Source organism: Hyperolius riggenbachi, chromosome 5 (assembly GCF_040937935.1).
Source record: "Hyperolius riggenbachi isolate aHypRig1 chromosome 5, aHypRig1.pri, whole genome shotgun sequence".
Taxonomy (NCBI): Eukaryota; Metazoa; Chordata; class Amphibia; order Anura; family Hyperoliidae; genus Hyperolius; species Hyperolius riggenbachi.
The window spans coordinates 39,003,849-39,024,165 of record NC_090650.1 but is presented as its reverse complement, the minus strand read 5'-3'; the positions used below and the strand labels follow the sequence as shown (position 1 = coordinate 39,024,165).

Genomic DNA, 20,317 nt, shown 5'->3' with positions numbered 1-20,317 from the left:
TGCTTTCAGTCCTAGAAGGATGCTGAAAGCGGAATATAACCCAGCATTTCTTCTTTGCTCTAAAAAATTATTTACAGCATATTATATACAACCAGCATTTATTTTTTTACTAGAACAGCATTCAAAGGGTTACACACAGGACTTCAAAGTTCAGTGCAGAGAAATCTGGACGCATCCAAAGTGTAGATAATGTTATCGTGTGTTCACTTAATTGTATCAAGTAAGGAATGTGACACCTTCTCTGACAGTGCAGAAGCTCCTGGACACAGAAACTCAAATCATTTCTGCCTTCAATACAAAATGAATAAAACCAGTTATGAATAAAATGCAAAGTCAGTTCTCAAAGCAAAAAACTGTACTTTTGGGAACTTGTAATTTCTAAATGAATAATAATACTTATGCACAAATGCAAATAAGATAACCGTATGGCATATAAAAAGTAGGAAAACATGTTTTTATTGAATATTATGTCAGGGTTTTATACCGCTTTAAGTCTAGAAAGAAAATGAGTTTTACTCACCTGGGGCCCCCAGGCCCCTGAAGCCATCTTGTGCCCTCGCAGTCTCCATTGGATCCTCCTGTCCCCTGCCGGCAGCTACTTTCCTTTTTGACGACAGGCCCGGCCACGGGTCTCCTTCTTCGCGTTCATGTCCACAATAGCAGGATAGAGGGCGCTATTGCGGACAGGAACGCGTAGAAGCAGACGTGTGGCCAGGCCTGTTGGGCCTGTCACCGAAAACAGAAGTAGCTGCCGGCGGTGACAGGAGGATCCCATCGAGGCTGTGAGGGCACAAGATGGCTGCAGGGGGTGGTAGAAGCCCCAGGTGAATAAAACTCATTTTTTATCTAGACTTAAAGAGGAACTCCAGTGAAAATAATTTAATATAAAAAGGTGCTTAATTTTTACAATAATTATGTATACATGATTTAGTCAGAGTTTGCTCATTGTAAAATCTTTCCTCTCCCAGATTCACATTCTGACATGTATTACATGGTGACATTGTTACTGTGGGCAGATTATGTAGCTGTTCTGGCTTTAACAGACAGCTATAAACAGCCATTTCCTGTGTGTGTCATTGTTACATTGTGGCAGTTTGCCCAGAGTACCTTACGGTACCAGAGCCTCTTGTGGGAGGGGTTTCAGCACAAAATCAGTCATACAGCGCCCCCTGATGGTCTGTTTGTGAAAATCATTATATTTTTCATGTAAAAGTGGGTATCAGCTACTGATTGGGATAAAGTTCAATTCTTGGTCGGAGTTTCTCTTTAAGTGTCACTTTAAGCCATTGATGCCTTTTCCCTCCCTACAAATCATCATTCCTATCACCCCCCGCCCCCCAACCTACCATTTGTTTGCATTGTCATTTACAATTTTTAGGCATTTTTTTAATGTATCTTTGCATATATAACTGCGCATGAAATTAGCTGCCAGCCTCGTATGCTATTTAGAATATTAGTAATGGGCTGTATATTCATCATAGGTATACGCAACCTATATGCCTTCTTAGTCGCATAGATTTACATTTAATCTGCTGTTTCATTGCTCGACTTGGAGTTTAAAAACTCCACCTCCCGCCTGTCTCGCTGCCCGCTCTGCTGTGCTTTCCAGAATCTTTTGCTGCGAGTTGAGCCTAAAATACCCAGGCTCCTTTGCGCGCACCCATGTGACCAGCATCAGCTAATCAGTGCTTCTGATGCCCTCTAGCGGTTCTCACCAGCCATTAGGCTGTCAGATGGCAGTCTCTCCCACGTAAGTGACATTGCCTTATAAATTGTGTGTTAGCTCAATCTCTAGGATTCCTCTGATGAAGGCGGAGAGCTGAAACTGGTCAGGAACTGGAGACTGGGCATTTGGTGACTACATTCTGTTTTGGCTTTATATGTATTGAATACATGATACACCAGTTTACATCTAAAGGGTCCCTGTTGCAAGGGCCTGCGATGTCTGTATCTGTTTTATGCAAATGATTGTGAATAAATTGGCTATCTTGGTTTAACGTACCAGTGACCATTGGATTTCTGTTCTTTACTCCAGGGGTGGCGGTCACATATTTATATGTTTTGGTGACTGCAGGTCCACTGAGTGACACTAAGCGCTGAGGATTTAAGTTTTATCTGTGATGACACCGCTTGTGGATGTGGCAGCCTGAGCAGCTGGTGGATTTCTTCTGATGGTCTCATTCTTATTGATATATACTTTGGAGTAGCGCTTGTATCATATGTTTACAACTATAAACAGGTATAGTTATTGCAGGGGTTAACAACGGGTTAATAGGCTAGGCTGGGTTTAAGGGTCGCATCACACTGGCAATTAAGTGGCAAACGGATCTGATTACTGGTCGGTCTGATCCATTTTCACTTCTTTGCCACTCAGCTGCTTCCATTCCGAGAAAAAGTGAATTGCATGCGAGCTAGAAAGGGAGAAATCGCCTTCCCTCAGTTCAGTCTGGATGAATGGGAGCTTCTAATATCCCTACATCTGCAGCTCACAGTAAGTAAATAACAGGGCTGTGGAGTCAAGGAATCAGAGATATTTTTAGGTGATTGGAGTAGGAGGTTTAACAAACTGAGGAGTCAGATGATTTTTGTACCAACTCCACAGCCCTGGTAAGTATTAAGGTGTTACATACATTAGAAGATTATGGGCAGATTCGACCAACAGACAAATGTATCTCTAATCGAATCTGATTAGAGATAAATTTGTCTCTTGTCGAATCTGCCCATACACTACAGGACGATTCCCGTCCGATTTCAGCATGAAATCATCAGGGAATCGGCTGAGCCCGCCGCGTCCACCCGTCCGCTGCCCCCAAACTGTATAAAGGTATGTAGTGTGTGTGCATTTATACATTACCTGCCCTGTAGCAGCTTCCGCACGGTGTCCGTCCATCTCGCCGGAAACTGCATGGGGGCTGACACCAGACAGGTAATGTATAAATGCACACACTACATACATTTAAAAATTGCGGCTGCAGCGGCAGGGGGTTTCGTCGTCTCGTTGCTCGTTTGCAAATTGGCCACCGTACCGCCGCACACCCGACCAACCAACTTCGGCCCGACATCTTCCAGCATGCGCGATCGACCGTGCGGCCAATTTCCGTCCCAAAATCAGTCGCTTTGTCGGTCGGGCATGCATTTGGCAGCACCAATTTTCATCCAATTAGATTATAATAATCTAATTGGATGGTCGATTGGTTGGTTGGTCGGCTAATGTATGGCCACCTTTAGACTAAGGATTGGGAGTCGAGGTTGGAGCAATTTTGGGTACTTGGAGTGGGATGATTTTTTTTTATCAACTTCACTGCCCTGGTAAATAACAACAATGGTATACAAAACTTTCCTGGAGTCTCACATTCTTATTTTCACATTAATGGGGTTAAGAAAACAATTACTCTTGAATTGTGCATGGCATCCATATCCGTGTGAGTAAACTCTGGGTCAATCAGCTCCCAACATCAAATAATTAGTACCCTCTTGTTATCTGAAATGTTTCTTCATCTAGATAAACGTGGTAAGACTTTTAATTACTGTTCAGGAGAGCTGTGGCTGTAGAGCCTGTCTCATTTACATAGATAACGGACCTACTTTATTACCCCTTGCAATGGAAAACATAAAAAGTAAACACAGGCACATTCAAACTAGGTTCAGTACTATAAGTGCCCATGTTTATCTCATCATGTCACCTCAGTCCAGGGACTTAACTGTTTTACAAACCAATGTACTGAGTAGCATGAAAGAGTCAGGTATTTTGTGTAAAAATGTTTGTTTTCTTTGCAAGAAACACAGGAAACATTTGAAACGAGCACTTATGGCCAAGACATTTCCCAAACTCAACATAAATGTCAAATTAGCATTGATTTACTTCTAAAACATTTCCCACACTCAGCAAATAAATAGGGCTTCTCACCAGTGTGAGATCTCATGTGTGTCAAGCTGTGATTTCTGTGCAAAACATTTCCCACACTCAGCACATGAATGGGGCTTCTCACCACTGTGTGATCTTTCATGTGTGACAAGCAGTAATTTATGTACAAAACATTTCCCACACTCAGCACACGAATAAAGCTTCTCACCAGTTTGAGATTTCTGGTGTGTGGCAAGGTTTGATTTCCGCCTATAACATTTCCCGCATTCAGCACATGAATAGGGTTTCTTATCAGTGTGAGTTCTCTCATGTCTGGCAAGATCTGATTTCTGAATAAAACATTTCCCACACTCAGCACAAGAATAGGGTTTCTCACCAGTGTGCGATCTCTTATGTATGAAAAGATGTGATTGTCGCCCAAAACATTTCCCACACTCGGCACATGAATAAAGCTGCTCACCGGTGTGATATTTCTGGTGTGTGGCAAGGTTTGATTTTCGCCCAAAACATTTCCCGCACTCAGCACATGAAAAGGGTTTCTCACCAGTGTGAGATTTCTCATGCCTGACAAGATCTGATTTCTGAATAAAACATTTCCCACACTCAGCACAGGAATAGGGCTTCTCACCACTGTGATATCTCTCATGTCTTACAAGGTTTGATTTCCACACAAAACATTTCCCACATGTGGAACAGGAATAAGACCCTCCAGCAGGAGGAGAGCTGTGCTGGGTATGAGGCCCCTCAGGGTTAGACAGGTGGGGGGAGTCTGGGGGAATATTTGGGGTAACCAGGATATCTGAAAGAGACTCTTGTCCAACGACATCGTCATCCATTGTACAGTCTGTGGATACAGAGAGACGAGTCTCTGAAAGGTTCCTGATGCCGGGACTCCGCGCTGCAAATAGAGAAACATCGTCAATTCCTGTTAGAGAATTCTGAGGGGAGGAGCAATTTTTATTAGGGATGGTCAGTGAGCTGCTGATAATTGCAAGTTGATGAAAAGATTGGAAAAGGAACAGAGGAGAAACCTCCACAGCTTTGCATATAATCAGCATACAGTTTGCACCATCTCAGAGTTATTGGCATGTCACTGACCCTCATTAGTTATCAGCCTGATAGAGAACTGCAGAAGGTTGTGCTCATTACAAGCGGCCAATCGCATGACAATATCTTTAGCTTAATAAAAGACATATAGGTAATCAGCACCCTCCAGTGCTTGTCTCAATCACCATTGTAACCACAATAATAAGACTATTATTATTATTATTATTATTATTATTTATTGTATTTATAAAGTGCCAACATATTACGCAGCGCTGACTAAACAATACTTAGTCCTTCTATTGCAACACAGTCCCGGCAGCCAAATCCCAGTAAAATCTACAATCATGATGATCCTCAGGGGCTGATGAGCTGATTTGACCAGCGATACGCGTTGGTGGGGCCTGGGAGACAGACTCATAATGACAGTTCTGAGACACTTGGCTGCATGTGGTCCCTGAACACGGACTGTTTAGTGTACAAAGTGCTGTTACAAGTTACTGCATGTGAGCGCCATTCTTTTTATCTCTGCAATAAAGGTGGTGTTACACTACGAGGGCTTGTTTTGAGTTTTGGATATGTAATCCTGCAATGCTAAGGACTCTGAGGAGCAGATCTGGAGTACATTTATTTCTGTCATTGTTCTGGTGAGCAGATTGCGTTACCCCCATGTAGTCAGCAGTGATACTTCATTGGTATTGGCACAACAGTTGGCTGCAGTTGGTGCACGGTGGTCACTACTATTGTGGGCGGAGCTATCACGTAGTCACTCCTGGGTGGCGTTGGCGCTCCTCCTATTCTGCAACATTCTGCACCATCATTTGTTAACATTTCCAGTTTCCCACCTGAGGAGTAACAACATTCTGCAGCTACATTCTGTACAGCAGATGATTACAAGGAATCAGCCACACCGAGGATAGTAATAATTGTTAATTTTACTGGGATTTACCTGCAAGGAAGTTACATTATCATTATATACACACCAGGACTCATTTGCAATAAAAGATCAAGCTGCTCTATGCATGGCTATGCAAAAAAAGGCACAAGAAAAAATGGGCACAAAATAGAGGTAGTGAATATCTAATGTTTACCACTCACCAATGCTCATCCCTGCAATAATGTCTTTCTCCTTAGATTTGTAGAAAGAGTAGGAGGCGCCCGGTAGAACGAAAATAATATATTCACTCTATATGGTAGATACAGCATTTAGTAAGAAAATGGTGTGATCCTACCTTCTAGGTGTCCCCTTTCGGGAAATATACAAACTGGAGTTTTTGGCTTTTGTATATCGATTTTATTTTGCACAAGACAACGCGTTTCACGGTAAAAACCGCTTCCTCAGGTCAGTAGCAGTGCCTCCATAAGATAGCTTCCAGGTATCTGGGCGCCGTACCTGGAAGCTATCTTATGGAGGCACTGCTACTGACCTGAGGAAGCGGTTTTTACCGTGAAACGCGTTGTCTTGTGCAAAATAAAATCGATATACAAAAGCCAAAAACTCCAGTTTGTATATTTCCCGAAAGGGGACACCTAGAAGGTAGGATCACACCATTTTCTTCCTGAATGCTGTATCTACCATATAGAGTGAATATATTATTTCCGTTCTACCGGGCGCCTCCTACTCTTTCTACAAATCAACCTTAACCTCCTTAGCGTTCTGGACGAGCTGAGCTCGTCCAGAGACGCTAAGGAGGGTGCCGCGCTCAGGCCCTGGTGGGCCGATTTTAATACATTTTTTTTTTAAACACGCAGCAAGCACTTTGCTTGCTGCGTGTTATAGACGATCGCCGCCGCTCGCCGCTGATGCGCCGCTATCCGCTGCGTAACAAGCGCCCCCCCAGACCCCGTGCGCTGCCTGGACAATCAGTGCCAGGCAGCTATGAGGGGTGGATCGGGACTCCCTATGACGTCACGACGTCGTTGACGTCGATGACGTCATTCTGGTCATTGCTATGGCGACGGGGGAAACCCTGATGGAGATCCCGTTCAGAACGGGATCTCCTGATGGCCATCATCGCCGGCGGCGATCGGAAGGGTGGGTGGGATTCCGCTGGGAGGGGGGTATCGTTTAGCTAGCGCTAGGCTAGCTACACGATTAAAAAAAAATTAAGTTTAAAAAACCATGCGCAGCCGTGCGGCTGCGCATTATCAGAACGCCAGGGAGGTTAACCCCTTACCCTAGGGGAAGATCCATATCGGAATCTCTCCGATAGATCTAATTTTTTTGGAGTGCCGACCAAGAACAGAGACTGAGTGGGGATGGTACTTCCCCACAGGCGCAAACGAGTGGTTGCCTCATCCAGCAACCTACTCTTGTGAGTATAAAATCTGTTGCATTTATTTAATCTTCCCATACCCACTAATGTATTGCACCAGATTGGGCTCCAGGACCCCCTGTGTTTTCTTACCCAATTTCTCCTTAGATGCCCTCATCATGTCACCCTCCTCCATAGACTGCTGATCACTCCTCACATACGTCTCTTCTTCCTCTTTATATGTCCTCACATATGTCTCTTCTTCCTCTTTATATGTCCTCAACATGTCTCTCTCCTCCAGAGACTGCTGATCACTCCTCACATACGTCTCTTCTTCCTCTTTATATGTCCTCATCATGTCTCTCTCTTCCACAGACTGCTGATCACACCTCACATACATCTCTTCTTCCTCTTTATATGTCCTCAACATGTCTCTCTCCTCCAGAGACTGCTGATCACCCTTCACATACATCTCTACTTCGTCTTTATATGTCCTCATCATGTCACCCTCCTCCAGAGACTGCTGATCACTCCTCACATACGTCTCTTCTTCCTCTTTATATGTCTTCATCATGTCTCTCTCCTCCACAGACTGCTGATCACTCCTCACATACGTCTCTTCTTCCTCTTTATATGTCTTCATCAGGTCTCTCTCCTCCACAGACTGCTGATCACTCCTCACATACGTCTCTTCTTCCTCTTTATATGTCTTCATCAGGTCTCTCTCCTCCACAGACTGCTGATCACTCCTCACATACGTCTCTTCTTCCTCTTTATATGTCCTCATCAGGTCTCTCTCCTCCACAGACTGCTGATCACACCTCACATACGTCTCTTCTTCATCTTTATATGTCCTCATCAGGTCTCTCTCCTCCACAGACTGCTGATCACACCTCACATACATCTCTTCTTCCTCTTTATATGTCCTCATCAGGTCTCTCTCCTCCACAGACTGCTGATCACTCCTCACATACATCTCTTCTTCATCTTTAAACACGGCATTTACCTGTATCAGTTCTCCACCCTAAGTGTACAAAGTGAGAGATTATTAAAATTGTGAACACTGACGTAAAGCAATATTTCACAAACCACTCTAATATTCCACAGCCCCCCCCCCCGACACCATTCTTCATGTTTTGTTGCCTCGCAATCTGGATGTGACAGGACATGCCTACAACTTTGAATACAGTTTCATAGGTGAGGATCCAAATGTTACACAACTGTTACTCTGTGTCACAAATAGGATGTAGAGGAAAATCAATGTGTATAGGCTGGTCCCAGTCACACACACTTGCCCTATATAGCTGACAGCTCCTCAGAGTGGTTGTCAGGCTTGTCTGGATACTTGCTATAGGTCAGACTGTATGCTCATATGACTGACCTATAACCCAGCCCTACACCTGCGTACACTCCTGCCTAACAACAAACTACACAACCCTGCAGGTAGATGTAGCATACAACCTGGCATATAGCATTCACCAAACACAGCAAGGAAATGCAGACACAGTAAACTTGAATAGTCACCTGAGGCCTATGAGGTGAGGCAATCCAGATGAAAGTGTAATCACAATACAGATGCCCAGTCAAACAGGCCGGGATCAGGGCAGGCAGCGTTCATGCAAGGTCCTTAACCTCTTGACGACCAGCTAACGCCGATCGGCGTAAACTGGTCGTCTGCGGGTTACCATTTCCATGTCAGTTCACGGAGGGTGTCTCCGTGAACAGCCGGAGAGCCGCCGATTGCGGCTCGCCGGCAAAATGTAAACACACGGGGAAGAAATCCCCGCTGTTTACATCATACGGAGCTGCTGCGCAGAAGCGCCGTAGGGCAGATTGGTGATCCCCGGCCTCTGATTGGCCGGGGATCGCCGGCATCTGATAGGCGGAAGCCTATCCTTCAATGCGCAGGACGGAACTCCGTCCTGCGCATTACGGAGAGAGGGAGGGAGGGAAGGAGGCAGAGGGCGCAAATGGCTGCGGAGGGGGGCTTTGAGGAGCCCCCCCCCCCGCAAAACGCAGATGGCCGGCGGCGATCAGACCCCCCCGGCAGGACATCCCCCTAGTGGGGAAAAAAGGGGGGGGGGGAAGTCTGATCGCCCTGGCATAATACTGATCTGTGCTGCGGGCTGGAGAGCCCACGCAGCACAGATCAGGCAAATCACCCCTGGTCGGCAAGTGGTTAAACAATCCGAGGTCGGCAACAGGAGATCCAGTAAGATGCATGGTCAGGTACAAGCCGGGTCAATAACAGATGATCAGAAGAAACGTAGTCAGGTACAATCCGGGTTGGCAACAAGGTATCAAATCTGCAAAAAGCTTGGTCAAGAGACAGACAGAAATCTGCAGCAAGACAAGCACTTGGTGTGAGTGCAATCTCAGCTACAAGCCCAGCATAGGCTATCACGGGCGAAGACCGAGGGAACTCACCTTTCTCTTATACTAGAACTAACCAATCAAAAACAATGGAATCCAAAACAACTAATCACTCTGCGGCGTGTCAGCAACTCAGCTGACACGCCAGTACGCTTCCTGCTATTGTTTATAGCGGCGGAGCGCGTACTTAGGACGCATCTGCCGCTTGGCCATTAAGGAAGGAGAGCCATGCCCCTCTAATGGATCTGGGCAATGTGACCCTGTAACTTACCCGGTTAATTTTTTCTATGACTAGATATGGACCAATGAACCTGGGTCCCAACTTGGCAGAAGGCTGACGTAACGGAATGTGATGGGTAGAAACCCAAACTAAATCTCCAGGGCTAAATTCCTGTTCAACAGTTCGATGCATATCAGAGAACAATTTCTGGGCATTTACAGCATTCCTGATATTCTCCTGTACTTGTTTCCAAATTTGATCACACCACGTGGACCACTCTTCCAACTCAGGAAGATTGGAAATACCAGAAAGTGCATTGAATTTAGGATTATACCCACAAATAACCTGAAAAGGAGACATCTTGCTGGAACTGTTAACCTGATTGTTCATGATCCCGGTAAGTTCACCTATCGCTGCTACAGAGTGGGAGAGCGGCTTACTCCACTGTGAGGAAACCGGCTTGAAAAGTGTCCCCTGCGCGGTCACCATTTTCTCGAGGATCGCCGCTCAGGATGAGAAAATACTATTAAAAATGGCGCCATCCTGGTTCCAAAACATGCCGCCCCCTAATTGGTCCTGGGGAGAACACTGTATTCTCTACAAAAATCTGAGCCAATTCTTTATCTGAGGGTAGCTTAGGAAGAGGCACAAAATGTGACAATTTGCTAAATCTGTCTACCACTACCCAAATAACTACCCAAATGTTTTACCCTGAGAAACAGGAAGATCGACCACAAAATCCATGGATATACGAGACCAGGGCTTTTCAGGAACAGGCAAGGGCAGTCGTGTACCCTGGGGTGCTGTACATGCCACTTTACTTCGGGCACAGACAGAACATGATTTCACAAAAGTTTCCACATCTTTACTAAGAGAAGGCCACCAAAACTCTCTCCTGAGGAGCTCAATAGTTTTTTTTTTAACCCCAGGATGACCCACAGACTGATGTGCATGAAATTGTTTGAATAACTGTTCACGCAGTTTATCAAGAACAAATTGTTTCTCAGGAGGTTTATTCTTGGGTGCCTGATCTTGGACACTGAGCAACTGGTTGGAAAGGTCAGGAGACAATTTACAAGCGGAAATAATATACAATTATGGATTCAGGATCCATATTGTTACTTTCTTTCAAAAAACATCTGGACAAGGCATCAGCCTTAAAGTTTTTTGACCGAGGTTTATAGGTAATGTGGAAATTAATTCAAGAGAAAAATAATGCCCAACGAGCTTGCCATGGATTAAACCGCTTGGCGTTTTTGATATACTCGAGATTCTTATGATCTGTGTAAATTGTTACAGGAATTTCTGCACCGTCCAACCAATGTCTCAATTGTTCTAGAGCCAGTTTTATAGCTAATAATTCTCGGCTCCCAATGTCATTATTTCTCTCCGCAGGAGAGAACTTTTGAGGGAAAAAAAAGCACATGGATGTAGTCTCTCTGGACTACCAGAAAACTGAGATAATACTGCTCCGACTCCTACTTCAGATGCATCAACTTCAACAATAAAAAGATTTCTCTATATCTGGATGAATCAAAATGGGAGGCCTGTTTTAGTTCTTTAAAAGCCGCAACAGTCTTAGGATTCCAATTTGCTGGGTCAGCCCCTTTTTTAGTGAGATCAGTAAGTGGAGCCACTTTACTGGAGAAATTATTGATAAATGTCCTATAGAAATTGGCAAAACCCAGGAATCGTTGCAAAGCTCTAAGGCTGTTCGGCTGAGGCCAATCTAATACAGCTTTGACCTTTTCTTGGCCCTTCTTCGGTCTTTCTCTGCTAGTGAAAGTTCAGAAAAACCTAATTGCATTGGTTCTTCAGTGGTAGTGGTAACATTACTGGAAGGAGCAGCTGCAGCAAAAGATATAGGAGAACGCTCCTGGCGATGTTGTTTGACACGTCTATCAACACGGATTGTCAAAGTAATAGCATTGTCAAGAGAAACAGGTACTGGATGACTGACAAGGATATCATTAACTGTATCTGAGAGTCCAAACAGAAAGTGATCCATGAGAGCAGAGTCATTCCAATTAGTAGATACAGCCCATCGTCTAAATTCTGTGGCATACTCCTCTACTGTCTGGCGACCTTGTCGCAAGTTCCTTAACTTTTGAACTGCAGTAGATGTAACATCAGGATCAGAGTACAAGACAGACATTGCTTTAAACACATTTTCCACTGAGGATAAGGCTTCATGCACAGCAGGTAGGCAGCAGGCCCAAGATTGCGGATCTCCTTGCAGTAGAGATATGACAAATGACACTTTTTGAGATTCTGAACCAGAGGATTGGAAACGGACTTTGAAATATGTTAAACAGTTGTTCATGAAATTGTTGAATTGAGATCTGGCGCCAGAGAATTTTTCCGGTATAGGCATTGTTGGATCCATAGAAGTTCTCAGTACTGGAGCAGATGGAGGTATTTCATCAGATGACTCAATATGTGGTATGGCATTGGCCAAATGAGTCAGTTGAGCTTGTTGAGAAGTTACTTGTTCAGTAGGGGCATTAACAGCCCATGTTAGAAGCAGTATTTTTTGTTGCAAGTCCTCCATGATGGAGACCCCCCGTAAGTCTCCTTGATAGGGGCTATCTGGCCCGTGATACTGTCAGGCTTGTCTGGATACTTGCTATAGGTCAGACTATGCTCATTTGACTCACCTATAACCCAGCCCTAACACCTGCGTACACTCCTAGCTAACAACAAACTACACAACCCTGCAGGTAGATGTAGCATACAACCTGGCATATAGCATTCACCAAACACAGCAAGCAAATGCAGACACAGTAAACTTGAATAATCACCTGAGGCCTATGGGCTGAGGCAATCCAGATGAAAGTGTAATCACAATACAGATGCAAAGTTAAACAAGCCAGGATCAGGGCAGGCAGCGTTCATGCAAGGTCCTTTAACAATCCGAGGTTGGCAACAGGAGATCCAGTAGGATGCAAGGTCAGGTACAAGCCGGGTCAATAACAGATGATCAGAAGAATCGTAGTCAGTTACAATCCGGGTCGGCAACAAGGTATCAAATCTGCAAGGAGCTTGTTCAAGAGACAGACAGAAATCTGCAGCAAGACAAGGCACTTGGTGTGAGCGCAATCTCAGCTACAAGCCCAGCATAGGCTATCACGGGCGAAGACTGAGGGTGCTCACCTATCTCCTATACTAGAACTAACCAATCAAAAACAACAGAATCCAAAACAACCAATCACTCTGCGGCGTGTCAGCAAGTCAGCTGACACGCCGGTACGCATGCTGCTATTGTTTGCAGCGGCGGAGCGCGTACTGAGGATGCGTCTGCCGCTTGGTCAATAAGGAAGGAGCGATATGCGCTCCACTGACATCAGAACGTCGCCGAGACCCAGAGGCTTGCGCCTCAATGTGGGTCTCGGCGTTCCGCTGACATATGCGGCGAGGTTTTACAGTGGTATAGGCCTAAAGGGCTCAATCAGATGAGGTGGTATGGACACAAGGCCACTCCCATTCACACAAACAGGCTTGATATTAGATGGACATAACCTTCACTTAGTCACTGCAGATGGATAGGCATCAATAGTGAATAGGCAGAGACTGGGGCACCTCAGCCATGAGAACAAAGGGAGTCCTGTCCTTGCTGGACAAGTGTGACAAGTTCCATATAGTCACCAAATTCCACGTCTGGCTCCTCATATGGATGAAGTCCACAGCTGCTGACACAGATCCGATGGTGGTATTGTTTGGCATATATTGCAGCCATTACAAAAGCCACAGAGGCTGCTTTTTGGCAAAAAAAGGTAAATTTCAGCACCTGAAGGTACATGATAGCGGCCACCACCGTGAGCTGGGAAATTTGGGCGCAGGGTGAAGTATGAAAATGGCTCACTCTGCTCTTACAAAAGTCCCGGTGGCGTTAATTACTATTCCCCCTCCAGCTATTGCTATTCACATTACAGCTTATGGCGGCTCGCAAATGTCCGGTGCCCTTTTTGCCTGCCTCGGTGGTGGGTTCTGGTGGCACGCTTTCATTCTCTATACCTTGACAAGACAAATAACATTTATATCGCACTTTTCTCCAGGCGGACTCAAAGCGCCAGAGCTGCAGCCACTAGGACACGCTCTATAGGCAGTAGCAGTGTTAGGAAGACTTGCCTAAGGTCTCCTGCTGAATAGGTGCTGGCTTACTGAACAGGCAGAGCCGAGATTCGAACCCTGGTCTCCTGTGTCAGAGGCAGAGCCCTTAAAGAGAACCTGTACTGAGTAAAAATATTTAAAATAAACACATGAGGTAACTTCAAATGAACATTACATAGTTACCTTGCAATCAGTTCCTCTCAGAAGCTCACCATTTTCTTCTGACAATGATCCCTTCCAGTTCTGACAATATTTTGTCAGATCTGAAATATATCAGTTGCTGTCAGTAAAATATCAGTTGCTGTCAGTTATAGCTGAGAGGAAAACTGATGTACCAGGTAATGTCCATGTTTCCCTATGGCTCAAGTGGGCGATGTTACAGTTTAACTGTGTGCTGACCAGAAAGCTGTTATGGGTAATGGCAATTTTCAAAATGGAGGACGGAAAATTCCCTTGATCACAGTGAATAAACAGGATGCGGGACAGGAGAAAGACACTGAGGAGTAGACTACATGGAAGGTAAGTATGACTTGTGTATGCTTATTTTGACTTTTAATTTTCAGTTCAGGTTTTCTTTAACCATTACACCATCCAGACACCTTGCACCTAAACATACTTGTCTGCCCCCAAACGGGGGCTCATCGTTTAGGTGAAGAGCAGGGTAATAGATTGAGGTATGGAGGCTGAAGGAAGGCGAGAGATCTGCCAGGCCTTACACAGCACATGATAATATTACATATTACAGAGACTGAGGGCAACATGCCACAGAAACAGAGCTATACATTACAGTTTCTGCAGTAAGAACCAGCACAGAGCTGCAGAGCTCACAGACATGAATACGAGTCATAACAGTGTAACAACGTCAGGAGAAACACTATATAGCCCAACCAACAGCTAACAAGGACTGTCATATACCACCAAACACAACGCAACATAAAATTACATCCACGTGGAGAAAAAACATACTGGCATAACTGCAGAACATGAAATGCAGGAGGATAACCTTGGTGACAACACAGTCTGGGAATGTTACAAGGTAATGATATATGTCAGGGAAAGTGCCTTTTTATCTTTGTATCCATTATTTCCCAGGTCAAGTTAAAGTGGATCCAAATTAAAAATACAAGATTTCAGAAATAAAATCTATTTTCTAATTTATAATAATAAATAGCAGCCTTTTTTCAGCTGCATGATGGCAAATATAAAATATTTTACATTTATTGGGGGAACCCCTCCCTTCCTTTCATATTGCCGGGACAGAATCCAGCAGACTGGTGGAGGAGATAAAAAACAAAACACAGGCTGCTACTGATGATGTCACAGGGGAGGTGATCTCAGCTTGTGTGAATTTCACATAGACGACGCCCCTGTGAGGGAGGGTAGCTGATGACAAACACACCCATGATCTAAAACCTCCTACTAAGCTCAGAAGTCATGGCTGCCACCTGTATAACCCTAGTTATGAAAAGAGAACGGTGAAAAGCATGCACTGAAATGCTCATAGGCTTGAAGGAGTGTTTATTTATCCTTGTATGTGTCAGAGTGGTGCAACTAAATATTTTAAATTAAAAAAATGTTTGGTTTGGGTCCGCTTTAAATTGGGCCTCAGAATGTTTGTGAAAGTAAATTTACTTAAAGGACCACTATGGCGAAAAACTGTAAAATTTAAAACACATAGAGATAAATGTTCATTGCTCCTAGAGCAAAATGCATTATAAATAACTTTTTTTTCCTATGTAGCTGTCATTTACAGTAGGTTTCTAAAATCGGATAGTTCTGGGCGGGTCCAACTACTAATGGGGGGGGGGGGGGGGGGGGGGGGAGTCCTCAGGGTTTTCTGGGTTTACAAAAGTAATATTAAAAGCCATGAAATGCAGCAAAAGTAGGTACATTTTGGTGGGGCGCCCAATTACCAGCATTCATTTTAAAGGATCCCCGAGGCGAAAATAAACGAATGAAATAAACAATTGTATATTTACAATTCCTTCACCTAAAAATGACTTTTTAAGCTACTTCACGGTTTTATTTTATGTTTAAATCTACTTTTTAAGTTTTAACTTTTTTATTGTTCTTGCTCAATGACACATTCATTGAAGTATGCCAGAGCTAAAATTTATGAACTATTGACCCTTTTAATCTCTTCCCTGCTTTCAGAAGACATTTTCTGCTAGGAAAGTGTTTTAATGTTGGAATTTCTTATCAGTGAGGGTCACACTGTAGTCACTTCCTGTCTGAGTCAGGACTGAGTTAGCCACTTACATACCTGATATTGAACTCTTTCAGGCAGAGACAGAAAAAAAGGGACATAGCATAGTTATTTGGGTGCTAGGCACTGTACATACCCACGTCTATCTCATGTCACATGTCACCTCGGCTATCCTTTAAGTATTGGCACCCGATAGAATCCTGGGTGCCAGGGCTTGCAGAAGAGCAAATAGAGGCATTGCATAGTGTGCTATTCTTCAGCAGGCACTGCAGGTCTGGTCTTGGGCCTCACGGAATATGCAAGGTGAGGGCAGAGAGTTTTATACTTCCCTTTGGAAGAACCCAATGCTTCCTGGGATAGTTTCAATTCCTGACCCCTCGTTCTGGGCCAGCCAAGGTCTAGTTTTCCTGGGACAGGTGATAGAAGATGAAAAGCTCCTTCCTTTTACCACTTAATAATTAAGGTCCCTCTAAGGTACCATCATTTTAGGAATCACCCCTTCAAGCTTAATTCTTGAATAGCCCCATATTTATTTACTCTTATGCTGTTTTGGAATTAATTTGGGATGGTCTGCCAAACCGAAGCAGGAAAAAAAGCGTCAGGAGTCCTTTCGGAAAAAATGGTGCCGCCATAGGTGCCTATTACAAAAGTCACAATTAGCAGCAAAGAAAGAAAATTTGGGCGGATGGAGGCGGTTGCTACAGTGCGAATCCAGGTGCCGAAATGTACCTTTTTTGCCACAAATCGTAGCGTTTATTATGGCCGCAATATATGGCAAACAAGGTAAATTTGGTGCCTAGTGGCGCCCAATTAGCAGTAATGATTAAAAGCAGGTACATTTTGGCGCCAGAGTAATCATTTTAACCGGCATTGCATAGCGGGCAATAACAGCATACGCAGAGGAAACAATGTCACACAGTCTGGGGTCTCTAATGGCCCTCAGCCCCACCTACCTGATAATGGTGGGTGATGGTGGGATCTTCCTGTGGATAATCCTGAGTATAAATAGGACCTGTACATCTCTCTGGTGGGCTACTGTTACTGGATCCATCTGCAGAAAACACACACTGTGAGAATACATGATCTTTATGTGTTTATCAGATGATGGGTGGATCTAGGAGGACCCTCCGTACTGCTCTCTACTGTACAAGAAATAAGTCTCCTCTTACCCTGTGATATGACGGGCAGCTGATTCTCCATCATGGTGTCCTTGTAGAGGTCCTTGTGTCCCTCCATATACTGAAACTCCTCCATAGAAAAATAGATGGTGACATCCTCACACCTCATAGGAACCTGACACACACACACACACAGAGATAAAGTCACCACCCAGACACAATCTTTGCTCTTACTGGATAATGTCCCATAATTCTGAGCATCACTCACCTCTCTTGTCAGCAGCTCCATCATCTTCCTGATAACTTCTAGAATCTTCTGCTTGTTGTGTTTCTCAGATATCAGGGAATGAGGTGGGGGCCCTGTGATGGTCACATGATCACCAGATTTCAATGGAGGATAACTCTGTATAGAGAGACCAACAAAAATATCCCATTACCTCCCATAATCCTCCTTGCCTCTCCAGTCAGCTGTGTGTTTTATTATTATAGATAGGAGTGGCGTCATGTGACCTCCCAGAATCCTCCTCACCTCTCCAGTCAGCAGATAGATGATCTCCAGGGTGAGGTTGAATATCCTGTCAGTCATGTGACTCTGGTCCTCATCCATCTCCAGTGATATGGTCATGTGATCTGTACAGGATGCTGCTGCCTTTTGATAGATAATAAGGGGGGGATAATACCAGCATAAAATCTATTGAAAATTGAACTGCAGCATTGGACTGGTCATTGCACTGTTCAATGTAGAGCGACATTAAGGCTCTGACTATTACTGACACTCCTGCCCTGTCCCAATCATTTCCTGTCATGTCTGATCAATACTTTCAGCTTTTGGTAAAAAATCATTTGCATATCTCCCAACTATTGGACCCCACAAAAAAAGGGAAACTAAGCTCCGCCCCATCACACTTTTAGCCATGCCCCAATGTTGCATATGGTGTGCGTCACCCCCATACAGTTCTGTGGTGTCTTTCCTTGTTATATTTAGTGACCCCCCAATATAGATTCTCTGGTGATCTAGGGCTAAATGTCAACCCCTTCCCATTACAGCTTCGTAGGTGGTCTAGGGCTAAATTCCTCCCTCCCATTACAGCTTCCCTGGTGGTCTAGGGCTAAATTCCCCTCCCCATTACATTTTCACTGGTGGTCTAGGGCAAACCCCTCTCCCAATTACAACTTCCCTGGTGGTCTAGGGCTAACCCCCCTCCCCTCATTACAGCTTCTCTGGCATTCTAGGGCTAACCCCCCTCCCCCCATTACAGCTTCTCTGGCGTTCTAGGGCTAACCCCCCCTCCCCATTACTGCTTCCCTGGTCGTCTAGGTCTAAACCCCCCCTCCCCAATACACCTTCCTTGGACACAGCGCTGGACTCCAGCAGAGAGGTGAGAGCAGCAAGGCTTCCAAGCTGCACTGTACTCTGCATTTATACTGGGTAGGGGGAGCACACCAGGACATGGGGGGGGGGGGGGGGGGTAGTGCGGGACTCGAGATCACACCTCCCAACCTAGGACAGTCCTGGCAAAATCTGGGCGGTTGGGAGCTATGAGTGTACAAGCAGGGCCATGCAGAGGATCCTCAAGGGGGCAGTACTCAAGTTTTGAAAAGGGGCACCAATCAATTATGAGAAAGCTGCCAACATTATTGTATTTTCGTGTGTACATACCCGGGACTTCCTCCAGCCCCCCCCCCCCCCCAGGCTGACCGCACCCTGGAAAGTCCCTCAGTTGGGGCCACTCGGCACAGTTGCAGCGGGACCCGCATGCCCAATACTTCCCGGAGGACTTTCCAGGGTGAATTGTTGGGGATGCAAGAGGCTGGTGAGGGAGCAATCAGCCTGGAGGAAGCTCCAGGTATGTATAATCCCCCCCCCCCAGGTTTCCTTAAAAGAGGTTCTGTAATTAAAAAAAACACTGGTGTATGCTTACCTCAGGATGAAGAAGCCTCTGGATCTAATGAGCCTCCCCGTCCTCCTCTGTCCCTCAGTTCCAGCGCTGGCTCCCCCAAAACCGCAGCCAACAAGAAAGTCGGCAGTGGCGCAGGGGAAGTACCGCCTGCAATATTTTCCTGCCGCAATCCAGCGCTGGCGCAGTAGTGCCTTTCAGAGTCAGACGGGCCTGCACTGGATCATGGTAGGTAAATATTTACCTCTCCGGTGTTCGGGGCCCAGCGCTGGAGCCCACGGACAGAGGAGGACAGGGAGGCTCAATAGGATCCGGAGTCTTTCCCATCCCGAGGTAAGTACTCTCCTTGGGCCGATTTTCTTTCTACAGATCCTCTTTAAAGAGAACCCGAAGTGGGTTCTAAGAATCCAATTAGCATACAGAGGCTGGGTCTGCATATACTGCCCAGCCTCTGTTGCTATACTGTTTCCTCCAGTCTAGCCCCTGCGCTCTGCTGTACCCCCATAAATCAATCGCCGTGCTGGCGACATGCAGCGTGTCGCTAGCCGGCTGTTTACATCTGAAGTGTCAGTCTCTGCCGCTCCCCACCTGCGTCCCTCCCCTCCAATCAGCGGGGATGGAAGGGACGCAGGCGGGGAGCGGTGCTATGGAGGAGGCGGGGGAGCAGCAGAGACTGACACTTCAGATGTAAACAGCCGGCTGCGACACGCTGCATGTCGCCAGCACAGCGACTGATTTATGGGGGTACAGCAGAGCGCAGGGGGGGAAACTGGAGTAAACAGTATAGCAACAGAGGCTGGGCAGTATATGCAGACCCAGCCTCTGTAGGCTAATTGGATTCTTAGAACCAACCTCGGGTTCTCTCTACATAAGGTACTGACCACAGAGGGGGACACAGGAAGCTGTTCCTATATCCCCATGAGGTGGTGACTGTAATGATTGGCTGGTCCTGTGTTCCCCTATGTAGTCAGTGTAAATAAGGCAGCTTGGGTCTCACCCTCTCTTCTAAGCACAGACCTCCAGCGTCTTTGTCACGTCACAGCGCTTCCCCCTCTACTGGTTAGGATTCATCCTCTTCATCACAACAAAACTCTCTGTCATTGGAATCTAGCTAGAGGGAGGCAGGGAAGCTCAGTGTGTGTGCACACTTCCTGTCAGATTGCATGGTTGCTTTGGAAATGCAGTGGCGGCCATTTTGGTTATGGGCAACATGCCCAGACATCGTCCC

General features: G+C 45.5%; 1 protein-coding gene across 1 annotated transcript in view; it reads right to left on the bottom strand.

Annotated features, from left to right (window-relative positions):
• Positions 1 to 426: 426 nt before the first annotated feature.
• Positions 427 to 20,317, bottom strand: part of LOC137519301 (oocyte zinc finger protein XlCOF7.1-like) — an 82,117-nt gene continuing 62,226 nt past the window's right edge. The window contains exons 8-13 of the mRNA XM_068238247.1: positions 17,721 to 17,840; positions 17,460 to 17,594; positions 17,243 to 17,366; positions 17,027 to 17,124; positions 7,318 to 8,188; positions 427 to 4,763 (exon numbers count right to left, since the gene is read on the bottom strand). Coding sequence (XP_068094348.1) covers positions 3,904 to 4,763; positions 7,318 to 8,188; positions 17,027 to 17,124; positions 17,243 to 17,366; positions 17,460 to 17,594; positions 17,721 to 17,840 — 2,208 coding nt within the window. The 3' untranslated portion in view covers positions 427 to 3,903. The remainder of the gene's footprint in view (positions 4,764 to 7,317; positions 8,189 to 17,026; positions 17,125 to 17,242; positions 17,367 to 17,459; positions 17,595 to 17,720; positions 17,841 to 20,317) is intronic.